Source organism: Nipponia nippon, unplaced genomic scaffold, assembly GCF_047370975.1.
Source record: "Nipponia nippon isolate SJK-2023a ecotype South Korea unplaced genomic scaffold, ASM4737097v1 scaffold_1, whole genome shotgun sequence".
In the NCBI taxonomy this organism is placed as follows: domain Eukaryota; kingdom Metazoa; phylum Chordata; class Aves; order Pelecaniformes; family Threskiornithidae; genus Nipponia; species Nipponia nippon.
Genome location: NW_028262290.1, coordinates 104837988 through 104856380, shown reverse-complemented (window position 1 = coordinate 104856380; position 18393 = coordinate 104837988). Strand labels below are relative to the sequence as shown.

General features: G+C 37.7%; 1 protein-coding gene across 10 annotated transcripts in view; it reads left to right on the top strand.

Annotated features, from left to right (window-relative positions):
* The window catches only part of NFX1 (nuclear transcription factor, X-box binding 1), a 71810-nt gene extending 53636 nt beyond the window's left edge, over window positions 1-18174 (top strand). Inside the window, exons 21-25 of one of the 10 annotated variants that reach the window (XR_015706511.1) lie at window positions 595-661; window positions 6481-6626; window positions 8219-8281; window positions 12482-12583; window positions 14117-14148. Coding sequence is in view for 3 of the 10 variants with exons in the window: in XM_087765982.1 (XP_087622108.1) it covers window positions 595-661; window positions 6481-6626; window positions 12482-12583; window positions 14117-14192 (391 nt within the window). In the remaining 7 variants the exon portion in view is untranslated. Of the gene's footprint in view, window positions 1-594; window positions 662-6480; window positions 6627-8218; window positions 8282-12481; window positions 12584-14116 lie in introns of those variants that run through there. The other 9 variants (XM_087765982.1, XR_015706514.1, XM_087765991.1 and 6 more) reach the window with 9 other exon arrangements.
* Window positions 18175-18393: the final 219 nt, after the last annotated feature.

The window sequence follows — 18393 nt, the reverse complement described above, 5'->3', positions numbered from 1 at the left end:
CCCTCCCCCCCCATCCCCCCTCCTGTCCCCAGCTTTCTGTTTTGTCTTCCTATTTGAGTACTCCAGTCTTGACTATCTTGGGATTTCTTGAAGCTGAGAGACGTTCTAAGTATTTCTGAAAGATACTGTCTTGGAAAAGAACACTACTCTATTTAACCAATCCTCATTTTTGTGTCTAATCATGTATTCTAATTAAGTGAATTGCCTTAATGACAGTGAAGTGAAATGCCTTAATGATTAAGTGAATTGCCTTAATTTAAAAACACTGAAATGGCAACTTTAAAATCCACATTATCCATTTGAAAATGTAGAATTATATTGTCAGACAGTAGAGTTGTATTATAGAATTTTATGCTGGGTTCCAAGAGTTGAAGGGAAAATAATTCATGATTTTTGTAATAGTGATGACATACTAACATTTTTTAAATGTAAATAGTGTAATATGTAAATCAAAATGTGCTCTCACTACTGCTTTTGCTTCAGTCAATTGAGTTCTTTAATTTTGTTCTTGTTGAAAATAATGTTACGAAAGATGAAGATATTGTATCTTTGTACACTTTCTTGCGTTGTTTACCTAGACTGCTGTTCTTGCAGGAAGGATTTAAAATTTGTCAGTGACATTGAGAAGGAAATGAGAATGCTTGTGGAAGCTGTGAATAAGGTCAGTATTCAGATATTCTATATGACTTATTATAAGAAACAGTTTAGTTTGGGGGAAATTTGATATTACTAAACTTTATTAATACTAATAGTTATGAGTTGACAATAGATCTGTTTGGGCTCCAATAGAGTGCACATTTTAATTATAAAGAAAACAAAATTTTTAGGAGACATAGTAGTTCAGGATCACTTTGGTGACAGCCAGGCTTTGTTTAAAGATTCCCCCAGTGCTAGGGTTTAATGCATCAATGGATTATTACTAATTTTTGGATCTCCATTAATAAAGTATTAATTGTCAAAGATGGTGTTTAAAGGTTCAGACTTTGAGGAGGAAAGCCTAGATTCTTCTGATCCCTGTAGTGGAACTTGCTCAGAAATTTGTGGATACTTTCCTGCATTTGCCAGTGTGTGAGGTAGTCCTCCTCTTTCTATAAGGAGACTCTGATTCAGCCACAGTTGTTTGGCAGACTCCAGTATACACCTAGAGAGGTTGACACCACGGACACAATCATAGGTTTTTCAGTGTAAATAGAATTCTGCCTTCAGGCCTGTCAGGTTAGCATACTCCTGGCTTGCTGCTGCACCATGCCTGACCTCGTATATGTGGTTCAAAGGACAGTGTAAACAATACTATCCCCAGTTGCCCTTAGCTCTAGAAAGATTTAACCTTGTGTAGAAAGCATTAATTTCCTTCCCTCTACCCCCTGAGGACAATTACTTTACTTTATTCCTTCTTATGTATGATGCTTCTTAAACAATCTTTGTCCTTGTCCACGTGTCTAATGTTCTTGCCCATTGTTTTCCACACTGGAATGAAAGTCTAAAAGGGGGCCATCTGTGTCTAATTATGTTCAGGTCCCTCCAACCTCTGACACTTGGTAACAGATGCATAGAACAGTTGTTATCGCCTAAAAATAATTTGCCCAGTGTTGTGTTGCCTGTGGTTATTCTATTTTACATATACCTTCATATATTGCCTTTATTGTACACACATGTACATGAGTGTGTGCACACATATATATATTTCTATATATATAACTGTGTATACCCATGCATATGCCTATACTAATATCAAACCAAGATAAGTAATATATATTAAAAAGAAGGGCAACCACAGGTCTTGAATTTGCAATATACAATGAATTAGTGACATGAAATATGACAGACCAAGAGAACCATAGAGCTCAACAGCATCATCAGTACTTTAGTTCTCAGCAGTAACTATCTATTCATTAAATAATGATCCTACAAAGCAGACAAATGGTGTCTGTTAAAGAGCATCTACATTGCAGGAGAGAATGAAAAAATGAAAACAAAGCAGATGTGACGATCTTTTCCCTGTCTGACCTAAAGGGAGAATTACACAGTGGTTACTTAAGCTTTTATCATGATCAGGATGAACGAGTTAGGCCCACATGACAATTCCGTATCTCAAGGATCAGTTCTGCACCATCCTGCCTCTCAGGCTGTTGGGAATTGCTATTCCATAAGGTACAAGAAGTCCCCAGAAGTCAAAGTATATTTCAAAGGGGAAGAGATTTCTTTCTGAACACCAAAGGCAAGTGACAGAAGCCTTGAAGCTTGGTATCCGTATGTTATAATGTAAATGTAGATAAGAAATCATTCTTCTTTCATGAAGTTTTCAGTAGGCAAACCCAACAGTTACCTGAGGAGTTCCATGACAATCTCAATGTTCTGTCCCTAAAAATTCTCTATTTAATTACATATTAACTTTCACAAGGCTGTCAAATTCCTTCTTGAAATGTTTATATTCCTGATTACCAGTTTTCTGTTTAGATGCCCATTCTAGATCTGCATTATTCACATTGCTTACAAACTCCTGTGCTTGTGCGCATCAGCCCATTTAGTAACAGCAGATTGACTTGTGCCCTGCTACACAAGGAGGCTGTAGTTGTTTCACAGAATCATGGAATGTTTGAGGTTGGAAGGGTCTTCTGGAGGTCATCTTGTACAACCCCCCCTACTCAAACAGGGCCATTTAGATCCAGTTGCCCAGGACCATGTCTAGACAGCTTTTGAGTATCTCCAAGGATGGAGAGGCCACAACCTCCCTGGGCAACCTGTGCCAGCGGTCAGCCACCCTCACAGTAAAAGAAGTGTTTCCTGATGTTCAGAGGAGCCTCCTGTGTTTCAGGTTGTGCCTGTTGCCTCTTGTCCTGTCACTGCGCACCATGGAAAAGAGGCTGGCTCCGTCTTCTTTACACCCTCCCTTCAGGTATTTATAGACATGGATAATATCACCCCTGAGCCTTCTCTTCTCCAGGCTGAACAGTCCCAGCCCTCTTAGCCTTTCCTCAATGGAGAGATGCTTCAGTCCCTTAATCATCTTTGTGGCCCTTCACTGGACTCTCTCCAGTATGTCCATGTCTCTCTTGTCCATTCTGGGCTCCCCAATACACAGTACTCCAGGGGTGGCCTCGCCAGTGCTGGGTAGAGGGGAAGGAGCACCTCCCTCAGCCCGCTGGCAATACTTTGCCTAATGCAGCCCAGGATACCAGTAGCCGCCTTTGCTGCCTGGGTACATCGCTGCCTCATGTCCAACTTGGTGTCCACCAGGACCCCCAGGTCCTTTTCTGCCAAGCTGCTCTCCAGCTGGGTGGGCCCCAGCATATACTGCTGTGTGTTGTTGCTCCTCACCAGGTGCGGGACTTTGCACTTCTTGTTGAACTTCCCGAGGTTCCTGCCAGCCCATTTCTCCAGCCTGTCAAGCTCACGTGGGATGGCAGCATGCCCCTCTGGCCTATCAGCCACTCCTCCCAACTTTGTGTCATTGGCAAACTCGCTGAGGGTATGCTTTGCCCCATCATGCAGATCACTAATGAAGAACACGAAATGAACATCATGAAGATGTTAAACAGGACTGGACTGAGTACGCAGTCCCTCTCCTCTCCCCCCAGGGTATGCTGCTAGTTACTGGCCTCCAACTAGACTTTGCATCATTCATCACCGCCCTCAGGGCCTGGCCGTTCAGCCAGTTTTCAATCCACCTCACTGTCTGTTCATCCAGCCCCTACAGAAACAGCTTGAGGGGCTGTGAGGCTCTTATGGGAGACAGTGTCAGAGACCTTACTGAAGGCCTGGCAGACTCTAGCCACTGCTCTCCCCTCATCTACCAGGCATGTCAGCTCATTGTAGAAGTTTATCAAGTCGGTCAAGCATGACTTCCCCTTGGTGAAGCCATGCTGACCACTCCTGAGGAGTTTCTTGTCCTTCATGTGCCTGGAAATGGGTTCCAGGATGAGCTGCTCCATCACCTTCCCAGGGATCGAGGTGAGGCTGACTGGCCTGTAGTTCTGTGTCCCCTCCTTGCCCATCTTGAAGACAGCATGTGTGGAAGCCATGCTCTGACTTTCTTTTCCTTCAAAGTGGTGGGGTGTATGGTATGAAAGAGAACATGTCCCTTGCACTGTAAAGTTGACCTGTTCTCTTTTACTCAATTCTTCTTCTTGCATACTTCTTTTATTTCTGGAAGTCTAAGAGGCTTTATTTTCTCCCTTATAAGAGTCATGTTTCATCTTGCAGCCCACAGGTATTTATGTTGTCTTGGGCATGTCTCTCTACCTGGTAAGTGTTAATCAGTGTTGCTCATTCAGGCCTATGTCCAACCTGACCAAGTCAACTCCCCCTTTTTACATAGCCAAAGATTGGATTAATATGTTTGACATGGCATTATGCAAGGAGACTGTTTTTAGTTGTTCTTTTGCCATGATTGCTAAGTCGTTCTTATGCTTGAGTCTGTGTTCAGTTGTTTGTTTATCATGACTCCTAAATCCTTTCTGACTAAAGATGTGGCTTATTTTCTTTGTTTCTAGATGTAGAGCTTTACTGTATATTTGTATTAAAAGTATTTTGCATGCCAGTCTATCAAGCATTCAGGTAGCTCTGCCTATATCAGTACTATGTCTTTCATAGTTACTATGTCTTTCGTGTTACTTATGCTTACACATTTCACTTTGACTTTTTTTTTTTGCACCATGCCTTTGGAGGTGCCTTTGGAGGTACCTTTGGAGATATTTCAGCTTAACTGAATAAATGAGTAATAAAAAGGATTTTGATACTTAAAAAGCATCAGTATGGTTCAGCTGTAGACGACTTCATATGACTTTGCTTGCCTCATGAACATCTGTTCCCCTAGACTAATCAGTATGTATCCATCTAATACAGCAGAGTTGTCATTGTTGATATATGTAAGCAGACAAGACAGGAAACATTTTTATATCATCCAGCTCTGTCTGCATATGGGCAGAAATTCTGATGTTTTTCTAAGTGTGGAACTGTTGCCACATTTTTAAAGCAAACGTTACTAGTCATCATAAATAGGTACAGAATCTGTAGAGTTTTCTTCATTCAAATGCTTGTCTGTATGCTGGAAGTGTTGTAATAGGTGGGAGGTTTATTATTGTTCATTGTTAAGTAAAGATTATATCCTGACAGCATGTGATTTCCCTGAAGAAAGGAAATCATTGACCACAGTTTCTGGTCCAGTTCCTATTCATAATTTAGCTATTTTGCAATCTAAGAGGAGACAGATATTAACCCTCTATTTACAGGGTAGCTACAACGAACCTCTGATGTGTATCTTACTCTATTACATGTGGTGGTCTTTAATTTAGGTGACTGTCCTTTTGTACATCCACGTTGACTACTCCCAGGGACCTTCTCCTTCATGTACCTAAAAACGGCTTCTAAAAGGACTTGCTCTATGATTTTCCCCCAGGCTTTGAAGTGTAGCTGATCAACCTGTAGTTCTTGGGTTGTTTTTCTGTTGTGGTGGTTTTTGTTTTTGTTTTTTTTTTTAACATAGTTGCAACAATTACCTTTCTCTAGCCATTGGGTTCCCACCCCATTCTCTACAATCTTTTAGAGATGATAGAGGACATCGTCCTGGCCTCTCAGTGCCCTTAAATGCACTGCCTGCAGTCCCAGGAACTTGTATGGGTTGGGATTTCTCTAGAAAGCCCTGACTCAAACTTTTTCTGCTACTGGTAGTTTGTCTTCCCCTTGAACCCTGTCTGTAGACCCAAAGACTTTGTTGGTGACAACCAAGGCAAAAGCTGAACAAGTGTCTTGAGTCCCTGAAGCAGACTGAAGCACTGAGTGTCTCATCCTCATCTGCATTTGCTGTTACAAAGTCACCCAACCCATTAGGACAGGGCTCATAGGGCCCTGCTTTTTTGTTTGTTTTTTTTACTGTTTATCTAGCAATCGGTGTTGAATCAAGCATTATCAGTCTTTGTTAACTGAAATTAAAACTACAATTTTATTAAATAAAAAGTCTTTTGATGCCATTACATGGCAGATTTTGCAGATAAATAGCTTCTTTGGTAGAAGGAAGTGGTAAATAAATCTGACACCTTCGTAGCTGTCTGCAATATATGTGCATTGCAAAGCCAGTCTGAAAAATAAAATTAGATCTGATTCAAAATTGGCAGATCTTTCTGAAAAATAAAAATTCAGAAAAAATCATTTTATACTGCTTCTTTGGGATGTAAGTAGAATGGATACCTTCAGGATTTTCAAATTTAAAAGATACGTGTATATGTGTGTGTGCATACTTTGAGGTGGTGGAAACAATAGAGAATGCATAATTTAATTTTTGGGAAATGGATATTTTTAGATGAGTTTTCTGTCAATATTGAGATATTACCAATTTATGGTACTAATTTTGTCATAGTGGCAAATTCTTAGAGGTAGAAGCACTTTTTTTCCTTTTTTCTTCCCCCTGTCCCCCCCCAAGGAAAACTTTTAGCTTTCTATTTTCTTTTTTTTTTTTTTTTAAACCTTTTCTCTTGAATTTAGGGCAAGCATACAAAGAAGAGCCATTGTTACCCACCAATGAACAGAGATCACCGCAGAATCATCCATGAATTAGCTCAGGTTTATGGCATTGAAAGTGTGAGCTATGACAACGAACCAAAGCGTAATGTTGTTATCACTGCAGTGAAGTATGTAATTCATTATTGTTTTCAAATCTATTAACTATAGTTTAAATAATTAGATGTTTTTATCACTTACTTGAATGAATTTATTTACAATGTAATTTGCAACATGCAGTAACTTCCAGTAGAAATTTTTTTTAAAGCAGTTTTTAAATTGATAATTTCATAGGCTTCTATTTCCACTAGTCAAGTAAATCTTCAGAGAAGAAAACGCAATTAGAAATTAAAAAGCTAAGAAAAGATTTTGCGAGGCTGTTTTCCATACATCTTAGCAGTACCTTTTTGTCTTTTGGCATCAGCTAAATTTGATAGAGGTATCAAAGATAATAAATGTCATAAAATTTTGTGAAAATTAATTGCTGGGTTGAGAAGTCATACCTAAATTTGCACCTTCTTTGAAAAAATCTGGTATTGGAACTTACTTGTTCTCCGTCTATCTGAACCTGCCACAGAGTATACTCCCTCTTCAATGGACAAAGAGTGAGCTGGAATTACTGCAAACTGACGAGATTTCTAAGCAAAACTGGAAATATTTGCAGAAGACCCACAGAAGGCAGTTCATATTAGAGAAGGAAATGCAGGGAATATAGCTGAGGGAAAAGCAAGGTGATTGCACTGGAGACATAGTATGGGAAGGCTTCCCAAATCAGGTATCAGGGCTTCCTTGATTCTGCTGCTCACTGAGCAGCATATTTAGTTTAGCACTGTCAAATTGTGGTTCTTTGACAACCAGTTGTTTTTAACTGTAGATACTGGCTGTAGTTATAAAAAAAAGGAAAAACCCGACACCATCCATTCTACTAGAGTGCCATGAGCTGCTCCTGAGCCTGTTCATGGGTTAGTAGCTTAGCTACGATATTGATAGAGAGATGGAACACCACTTTGATACCCCTTTCTGTTTCCATGAAACGATTTAAGATACTCTTTTTGTTTCTAGTAAAGGAAGGGGAGAAGAGAGATCATATTTGAAAAAGCTTATTTAAGAAAAAGAAATAGATGGGGCGGGATGAGAAATTAGTGAAGAGGATAAAGTGTCAGAGAAAGGAGCAGGACAGATGGCTGTGCTTTAGAAACAAAGACGTATCCTGCAACTTGACAATGGGAGGCCTTCCTCTGGGGTTTTAGGAGAGATTACACACTTGCTCCTTCCCTTGTGTTGTTCAGGGAACAGCGTACTGTGCAGAATGCACATGCTGCTATTTCACCTCTGCCACTCTGTTAGAGTGCTCTACTAAGAATATTCTTCAGCTGCATAACAATGTTTCTTATTTCAGTGAATACCTTCTGAACCAGGTTCAAAGGTAACATCTAGACTGGTATGGTGAAAAGGGGAAGGCTTTCCTCTCCAAGTTGACACATGCGCTTCACTGTACCTGTCAGTGGTTTCTTTGTCTTTTACTCATATGAATTTCCTCCTCCAACGAATAACTCTGGATGCCAGAGCCTGTTAAGGGGCGTCTGCTGCTTGTTATGTAGTGACCAGTGTTTAAGCAGGAAACAGAGTTATTCTCTGGCTTCTTTAAGTTTTTCTGGACACATTTAGTACTTGATCTCCAGGTACAAGTTCATTTTACTTAATAAGTTAACTGTCTCTGCAGCCTTTCTGGTATCTGGAATAACTTCACTGCCAATTTGACAGAAGTTTGGATGAGTTCCTGAAGGTACTCTATCGCTTTAAGGACTTCTATTCTACCTTTCACTGTCTATAAATTTTCTCCTCTGCCATGAGGAAAAAGCTAACTTTCTCCCCACCCCGTTTACAGTCACAAAGGCCTTTTCCAATGAATGTCCTTTTTCAACACCTCTAACCTCTAAGGCTTTTTGAGCAATTTAAGCACAAATAATGCTACAGGTCACCAGCCAAGGTGGTTTTAACAGCAGTCCTGCTCCAGAAAAGAGCTACATCTTTCTTGTTATTTTTCCTTCAATCTTGACATCGTTTGCCCTGAAAATAGTATGTGTTGCCTCTTGACAGCTTATGACATAGGATATGTGAAGTCTAGACAACCAGGAGATTGTTTGAGAGCCACTTGCTTCATTATTCCACCCAAACTGTATCAGCTTTTGGAGGCACTTCTCACAAAAACCTGCTCTGTCTGAAAGCTGATGGATCGTTATTGCAAGGCTACATGGAGTCAGTTCTGGACAGATCAGTGGGCAAAGAATTTTGTAGTAGTTCACATCAATGCTGATCCATCCTGGAGTTATGAAAATTGAACTTCCAGTCTTTAAGGAGAAGATAAGTTTGAGTCACGATTTCCACAGTTGGGTTTTATACAACAGGCCATCCTGTCAGCACTACCAGTGCCTTATAGTCAGCAGATAGTTATTTATATTCTCCTTGCTTTTCCCTGGAGTGCTGCTAAAAATTTGTCATCTCATCTTTGTTGCTTGGGGCAGGCAGTTATCTTTTTTCCTTACTTTGAGAATAAGTTAATAGAATGAAGAATGGCAACTTTCATATCAAAATGTCCAAAGTACTTGCAGAGCCATTTTGGTTTCATCTCCACAGTTCTATTACAACTGATCATAGATAACCATGATTTACATTAGCAGGAAGGGAGGGTCTGCTTTTTTTCCATTGCACACCTATTTAGTGGAATTCAGTTGTTTGGTTTTCTTCCAGATGAGATGAATATGATTGGCTGTTTAATTTCTTTTTTTTTCTTTTTTTAAACCAATTAATAGAAATATTCACAGAATTTTGGGGAGATTGGAGTCAGTCTAGTATTGTCCTGTGTGTCACCAAGGTATACAGGAAGTGGTGTACATTTTGCTTGAGTGTGAGTTGATAGATTTTTGTCTCTAAAGCCTCTGGTTTCATGGCTGGACAGTCTACTGTATATCTCTTGTGCTTTTTTTTTTTGAGGGACACTAAATCTTGTCAAAGCAAAACCAGGGCTAGGCCTTGATGTGACCAAAGCAAATTTGGTTCCAGGATCTCCTCTAACTGTCCACAAGGCTTTGATCCCTCATTTTTAAAGGTTTGATATATTAACCCTCTACATCCTGGGAACATTTCACTTCAGAGCAGAGCCACTATATTTACTTTCTTGGAATTCGGGAACATTCTCTTTTCTAGTAAGAATTTTTTTTTTAGCTAATTGGAGAAATAAGTGCACATGTATTCTTCCAAGTGTTCTGTTTTCCTGCATTCCAGAACTGTCATTCATTTACTTTTTTTACTACACAAGTGAGATTTAGCCTGATGTTTTAAAGACCAACACCTTACTTGGTGAAGGCCTTCCTAGCCTTTCTTTTTTTTGCCTATTTACCACCAGTCAATGGGGTTTCTATGTTTTTGCACGCCACAGTTTATAAAAATGAAAGAAGACAACAAGATATTCTCCCATGTACCTTTGTCCTCTTTTAGTCTTTTCAGATAGAGCTCTACAGTTAAGAGGTAACTGAAATGATAGTGGGGGCATTTGGCTTTATATGCCAGGCTTGGAGTTAAAGGAGTTTTTACCCATTTTATACAAGAGGAGGAAATCAGCTGTTGTCAACTGATAGGACACTAATATACTTGCTTGTAGAGTGTACATGTAAATGTAATATAATCTTGAAAAAATTATGGTCACTGGCAAGTAACTATTTTTCAAATAATGAACACTTTCAGTGTTGGGGAGATGGGGACAGTTTTTGAATTGGTGACCTATGTTTGCAAGATTTTCCAATTCATTTGAACAGACTGTCAGTACTCAGTTTAAAACAATACTGAAATGGGGTCAGGGATCATAACTTCATATTTTAGTGGACTTCTGACTTATCTTGAGAATGTTGTGGAGTTTTTCATCTGTGTTGCCACAATATCACAGGAATTGGCCATTATATTTTCAGAAATGATGGAAACAAGACAAATATGATGGAAATAAGATGAATACTTAATTTTTTTTAAGCTCTGAAATAGAACTAATGTTCATCTGTGTACTGATGTGAGATTTCAACTGCTTAGAGCTCTGAGGGAGGTGGGGAAAAAATATGAATTACCAAGTATGTGACAATGCATGGAACTCTTAACACATACACATTTCTGATATTATAAGAATACACGAGCCATTGTTTTGCAGCATTTTTTGCTATTCGAAATGTAATTTTGAAAGGAACAAGATGAACTTGAAAGTAGGTATTTAATGTGATTAGTAAACAGAGAATCTCATGGTCTAGAGGACTCTGCTCTGGGAGGAGTTTATTTAAAAATTCATGAATAAAATAAACAAGGAGGAAACATTATTTAGTGATTGACATAGAATTATAGAATCATTTAGGTTGGAAAAGACCGTTAAGATCATGGAGTCCGACTGTTAATCTAGCACTGCCAAGTCCACCACTAAACCGTGTCCCTAAGCACCACGTCTACATGTCTTTTAAATACCTCCAGGGATGGAGACTCAACCACTTCCCTGGGCAGCCTGTTCCAATGCTTGACAACTCTTTCAGTGAATAAGTTTTTCCTAATATCCAATATAAACCATTCAGATAGAAACAGGAAAGCAATGCAGTTTAGTGTACCAGAAGTAGTTTGGTCTTAAAATGTCAGTAGCATGGGTTTAGAGGAAAGTGCAAGAAGGGTAAGAAATTGACCTTGACAAGGTTTAAGAATTTTAATTTATTCAGCTTATTTGCCCCAGAAAAGATCAAAAAGAAACTGTGAATGGAAAAGATGCTGATAGTGGAAGGTTTTTCAGTCTTGCAGTTAAATCATAACAGTGACTGGAAGCTGAAATAAAGCAAGCTCACTCATGAAAGTGGCTCATGAATTGATAGGAAATTTTAAGACATCTCCACAGCCTATTAGAGATATAGTGTGTTTGGTAATTATTGGGATTTTTTTTTTTTTAATTAGGTGCCTTTTTGGAACAATCTTTCTAGTTTTTTTTTCTGGGTGTGGGGTTTTTTTTATATCCTTCCTCTTTCTCCAGCCAGTGCAGTCTTTGAACATGGATTGCCATACTGAAGTTGAGTGTGATTCACAGACAATGTATGCCTAAAGCATATAAATATACATGCTAAAGTACACTTGTCCTCCTATATCGGAGAAAATACTGTCCTGCACCCCAGCCACAGGGTGGCCCTTGCATTGCAGATGGGACAAGCACAAGTGGGATGCTTCATTGTGTGGTCATGATCACATAATAGATTGTAACTAGTGTGGAGGGCAGGAGGAGCTGATTTCCCCTGCCCTGCAAATGCATAATGTTATTTTTCTGATCTTGTTCACCTGGGCTAGCTGACAAGGAGGAGGCAGTGTTGCTGCATTGTTCCTGGGAGAGTGCTGCTTAGCAGGGCTGCTTTCAGTGCAGAGCGATAAACAAGTTTAACATGAATTACTGCCAGAGTTTAAGAACGTGTTTCCAAAACATTAGATAACATGTTGTGAAGGTGCAGTGAACTGTGTTCCCATGATGCCGAGTTAAGCTATTAAGTTGTTGCTTCTGATCTTGTATCTGTTCTGTGAAAGAACAGATATATGTTGCCCTAGAATGCAAGTATTGCATTTTTGGTATTTTAACAGTTGATCATTTTGTGCACTTCATAGTAAAAAGGAGTTGTGCACTTCACATGGAGAAAGGAAGGAGCCTGGGCACCAACACTCAAATCCAGTAAGCCGCTTCTGCATCTTTTATAGACAGCAATCAAGACATTTAGAATACTGAATATCTTGTTCTTGGTAATGAAAATGGACTTTGCACACTTGGTGTCCATGGTTGGAAAATTAAATATTTGAATAGATGATTTAAGTATACAAGTATGAACTCTGACACCAGTACTGCTACTTACAAATGTAACTTTTTTTGCCCTAACTTCTTAATTAATATAATTTCCTATTGAATTGAATAACTTTTCTTTTATTTCTCTAGAGGGAAATCTATTTGTCCAAGCAATACCTTAACTTCTGTGCTCGATAAAGAAATGCAGAGCAGGCCTCCACCTCCTATTCCTCATTACAAACAAACAGATAAGTAAGGAATTTGTTTTTAAAAGCATATTCTTCAATTTTGTGCTGAGTTACCTGAGGAGAGTGTTCCTGAGCTTCGACTTTATTCTCCTTGTTTCTTTGTTTTCCCAGCCCGCACACAGCTTTGGAACTTGCAGCCTGCACTAAGATTTAATTTCCCCAGAAGTAAACATGAAATGAAGTGCTAAGAAAATGTAGGATTGACTATGTGGTATAGGAGTAGTAATATAACAAATATTGTGGAGTGGGGTTTTTTTATTATTTTTAATAAGGATTAGATAGTTGGGAAGAGGTGGCTGTTTTGGAGTTTTGGGGATATTTTCTACATTTAAGTGTTCTATGTAAAAGGGTAATGTCTCACTGGCATAAAATGATTTATTTAGACAGGTAGTAAATGTATTTTTCTTGTGTAGATACGACTACGCAGTTTACTAAACGTGAACTACCATTTTTCTTAGATAGTGAAAACTACTGAAGATAGGATATATAAGGCTTCTTGGTGAATAGTCTAATAGAACAGTCTTTACTTTGTATGACCTGCCAGCTTCAAGTACCTGTAGTCATCTCATAGTTATGAATTTTTTTAATAGATGGCTTATTTTCTTTGTTCAGGTTTACCTTTCAGAACTTTTTTCCCCAAGTTATTTCCAAATTAGCATTTGAAATCATGTTCTGTGAAGTACCATTTGCAGAAAGGGACAGCTTAATTTTACAGTAACTATTGCAGTAGCTATTGGGTGTTTAAGGTGCTGCTGAAATACAAAGTAGGCTGTTCTGAGAAAATTTAAATTGTTTCAGAACTACACGAAACACGTCTAAAATGACTGCTTACGATGTAACTCAATGTGAATTTAAAAAAGTTTATTAGTCTTTATTTCTACTTACTTCTGTGGGATTCCTGCCTTCAGTGACCCTAATGAAAGGGGATTATGTGGCAAAATTAAATTAAAAAAAGGGCTTTAGCCATTTATTTTTAATTACTAGAAGTGAAATTTCTTTAGAAGTGCTTAATTCTACAAAATCTTCCGGAAGATCTCATACCATCTTATGGAAAAAATCTTTACAGTGTTTGGATTTGGTATTACCATGTATTTTTTGTTACTCTTGCTTTTAAAAGCGAGCAGATTTGATCATCAGCTCACTTCAACAGTATTTCTTTTGCTCTTTCTTTTAAAAAGGCATGTTGAACATTTAGTCAACATCTAGCAGAGTTGTACGTTAGTACAGTATTTTTTTTGTAATAAATATTACCAGTAAATGGTATTTTCTGGTAACCCCCCCCCCCCCAAAATTGTATCAATTCAGCCACACATTGATGTACATTAATTCAATAAAGTATATGTTTTCTTCCAAAAATCTGTTAACAAAGGCTTTCTGGAGCATTAAGGTACTTCTATTAAAACATAATTTAGAAATGCATGCCATTTACCAATGCAGTGTGCGTGTGCACACTGAGACATAAGGAGAGTTTGTGATTTCAGTTTGCTTTGTATCTTGTTTTTCATGTGGGTAACATCTACTATTCTTATAATTTCAGGAGTACTGGAAACAGTGGTTTATCCAAACCATTAAAAGAAGAGCCAGTAATTGACTACTTTGATGTCCAGGACTGAAGTGATTGATAGAGAATTATGATATAGAAGCTTAGAGGTGAAGATACTAAGTTATTGTGTGAGGCGCTTTTTGGTTATCTGTCAAATGATCAGTTTTTCAGCATATTCATGATTTAACATCTAAAGTTAGATTGATTGTGATACTTTAAGAATTTATGCATTTTTACAGTTTATGTAACTGCATAATACCTAACACAGTAGTATAGCTTTTTAAACCTGGGTTTAGTGCAATTTTTTATCTAATGTGCTGTCAGAATGATGTAGATTTCCATTGATGCCTTTGAAGTGAGAGAACGGGTAACCAAATATATTTTGGGGGTAGTAAGAACAACGATAAATCTCAAAGATTTATTTTGATATATCTCACACAACTTAAAATGGACCAGAAATAATCTGTGTCAGAACGACTGATGGGAACATTCTTAAAGTGTTTTCATATTTTATTAATTCACTTTTTTGTTAATGTGGTAAATTTGGGAATTTGAGTTACACTTCTACATGGAAGGAAATACAAAATTTAGTCTTAAGTATGAATATATACACTAAGTGCCCATTAAGAGCACAGGCTTCCTTTGGTATCTGAAGAACCAGGATTTGGGGAAGGTGGGGAATTAAAACTTAATCTGCTTTATCTCAGATTTTGATGGGGGTGGGGGGGAACCAAACAAAAAACAAACCAAAACCACAAAAAAAAAAAAAACCAACCCCAAAACAAAGCAAAAAAAACCCCAAACCCTGAAAACCCCACCCCCACCAACACAAGAAAATTAATACTTCGTTATTCAAGATCTTGAACAAAATCAGACTTTATATATTATTTTGGTGTTCTATTTGGTTTAATTTATATTTAGATATGTTAGCTTGATGGTCTTCTGTGGGGGGGTTGCATGGTTTTATTGGGGGTTTATAATCTTTTTCTGTGCTGTGCAAGCTTAAGGTGAATGTGTGAAGTTTGGTTTAAGTATGTTATGAATTTGGAACAATATTTGTAAAATTTATAAGACCATCTGTCTAAACTGTTTGGCAATGGAAGATCTTTGTTTTATGGGAAATGCGATAAACAAAATGGGATGATGATTTAAACAGTGAAAGACACCAAAGTGCTCTCATAGATGGTGAATTGTTTCCAGATTATGAGTTAAGGTAGGTGAGTAGCTCTCTGGGAGAGGAGATTGTAGGTCTGACCAGACGAGGTTGGCATGGCTCTGAATTGTGAGTCATATCTGTTCACTTGAGGAGAAGATTTTTTGAATTAGTAACTTTAATAAGTCTGACATCAATGCACTCTGTTTCTTGTTCCTTGTGGCTGGCTACATGTAGCACTAGAAGTGAGTACAGCATCAGAGGCTACTGCTAAAAGGGGTTTAGCATAGTGAAGAAACAAATCTAGCAGAAGGCTTGTCATGTGTTGTTGATTTATTTTTCAGCCAGCTCACAACGGTGTAGCATGAGATTTGTTGCCAAGAAAATGGAAGGCAGTTATCCATGCTTAGATTCACTTATAGTTATCCCACGACCCTGAGCCTTAACTGTGAAGCATTCTGTGGCTACATTTCATCTTGAATAGCTTGTGAAAGAATGAGCAGCAAACTCATAGACCATATCTGTCCCCCAAAATGTTTTGAAAATTAAAATGCATGCTGTTGCCTATTTTTGTAGGAGCTTCTTATTTCACATTAAAAAAAAAAAATGCAGTCTTACATGTTTCTAAACATTTGAAATGCATATGCTTCAGGTAAAACAGTTACCAGAAGGATTCTCAACCCTCAAGAGTGTTCAGGCTTTTAATTTGCATGTAGTGGTTTAAATTGGTTTTACCTTTTTTGTGTAATATTTTGTGAACAGAAATGAAAAATAAATTAACATAGCTTATATTGCCCTTAATTTCCTAAGCAAATTAATGTTTGATTCTACAAGGTGTACTGCTTTGCTAAGTTCAGGTGAAGAAGTAAGTTGCTTGGCATCTTTCCAGGAAAGTATTTCTTCAATCCCTTCATTGTGAGGAGTGTATCTATTCCAGTGCTTGCAGACAAGTGCCAGCTCAATGTGGCCAGACAAAGGCTAATTCTGGTTTTGAAACTCAGAACTACATTAATATAGCACTGTTTTCAAGCTAGTAACACCTGTTAGGGAGAACGTATGTAGTTATAGTGCAAAAGTAGGTTCTGGACAGGAGCTGGCACACATGTTCAGCGAGCTGAGAGTACAAAGTTAGATGCACATACACTGGAGCACATGCAGTTGGTATACTATAGGTAGACCTAACATTACAGGAAACCAAAGTGATTTAGTTGATAATAAACAGAATAAAGCTGAAGCCTATTAACTTTTCACACAGTTTCACATGAATATAGCTAAAACTTCACATTTGCACCTCTAATTTGAAGTTTAAAACTTAAATTGTTTTAATAGCATTATATTTAGCTCTGCTCTTTGGAATTTGTATCAGATTATGGCTTTAACATTTAAAAATATGAACTTTGGTGAGATGCACTTCAGCAGTTAAGTATTCTGCTAGTGCTTTTAATAAGAAAACCCAAGTAATCTTCAGCTTCTCAAGATGAGACTAATAATTATTACTGAATCTTTTCATACTGAGAAGTCATAATTCTCATCACTAAACCTCTTCACTACATGAATGTTAAAACATTTAATAGATCTGTATGTTACATATCTCTAAAGCATGGCTGTTGGAGTGTATCTGTAGTTATGAAGCAAGTCACATGTACAGAAATATTTATTTTGAAATGCATTTTAATAACTTGTTTAAAAACATGATACCATACATTTACCTGGGAAAGTGATACCAAAAAGAAAGTATTGATGTCTTTCTTCCCAGAACACAATTACATGGCCTTAAGAAGGAGCTCAGCAACGTTTAGCAGTGGTGCTCTCCTCCCTGTTCTGGTTTGCTTTTGCTGCAATCTGTGATTTTCATATGGAATAGTATTAAAGGCTGTAGTTTTGATATCTGTGATAACTCATCTTCATATTGCACGTGTGCCTCATAGAAGTATTTTTCAAGTAGCTATTTTGTAAATCTGAGCTGGCCTTTACACCTTTTATCTAATAGAAGAATGAGTGGATAAAAGAAATCTTTGCATCAGTGAAGTCAGTGGCAAAAATCCTATTGACATCACTGGAACCAAGACTTAAGCTTCGATATGCTAGTCATTTTCCACAGCCCTAAGAATAATATTGTTTCTTGTAAATTTATTTGAAAAAAGTACTCTGCAATAAGCATCTTTTGAAATAAATTATGTAACATCAGTTGGAATTCATGCAACTTCATGAAGTGCTTTTAAAATTGTGTATAAAATAGGCAGATACTTTTGCATTTGGGTTGTGTTATTGCCTATCTATATTGTTTAACATGTTTAAAGTGCTCTGAATATTCAGTGCTTGGATTTAACCTAAAATTGTGTAAGATGTGTAAGTAGACTTCAATACCACTGTTTCTGTGGCAGTTTTGTACAATATCTGCTGCATAATGAAATGAGCAAATTTAAATTGTTCTACAACACTTAAGTTATTTGTTGTAAGTTTTATATTTGACTTGATTTTTTCAAGTTACTGGTATAAAATTACTTTCTTTATAAACCTGAAATAAATCTAAGTCGGAAGTTCGGTGCTTTGGAATTGTTTGCAAGCTTTGCCTTGGTATTCCAAATTCGGAAGACTGAGATATCACAGAGAATAAAGATTTAAATGGAAGTTTGAGGAGTCCTTTTCCTTAAATTTTGAAATATGAGGTATGATTTCCTGCTTTTTGAAGTGATTTTAAATGAATGCTGTAAAGAAAATGAAGCAAGTAAAGAGGGACTCCCCAGGAAATGGAGAGTAAGGACTATCTGCTCCCTTCCTGGGATTCAGAAATACAGGAGAGATGATTATCTGAATAAAAATGTACATTTTGGTTATCTGAAAAACCCTTTACTATGTCAGCCTAAATGCTACTTGGCAATAAAATGTATGATTTTAACTCATTGTCCCTTCATTGTTGTTTGCCCACTATTCAACTGTAGTGGGGACTGTAAAGAAGAGTGGTATGGGGCAGGGGCAGCAGCAGGCAGGGTGGGGGGGGAAATGAGGACTAATGTAGGCATTAGATTTAAGAAATACAGGATGACAAATGTTACGGGCGGGGTGGTAAAAAAATTTCCCAGCAGTTTGGTAGATGGCAGGGAGACTCAAAAAGCAA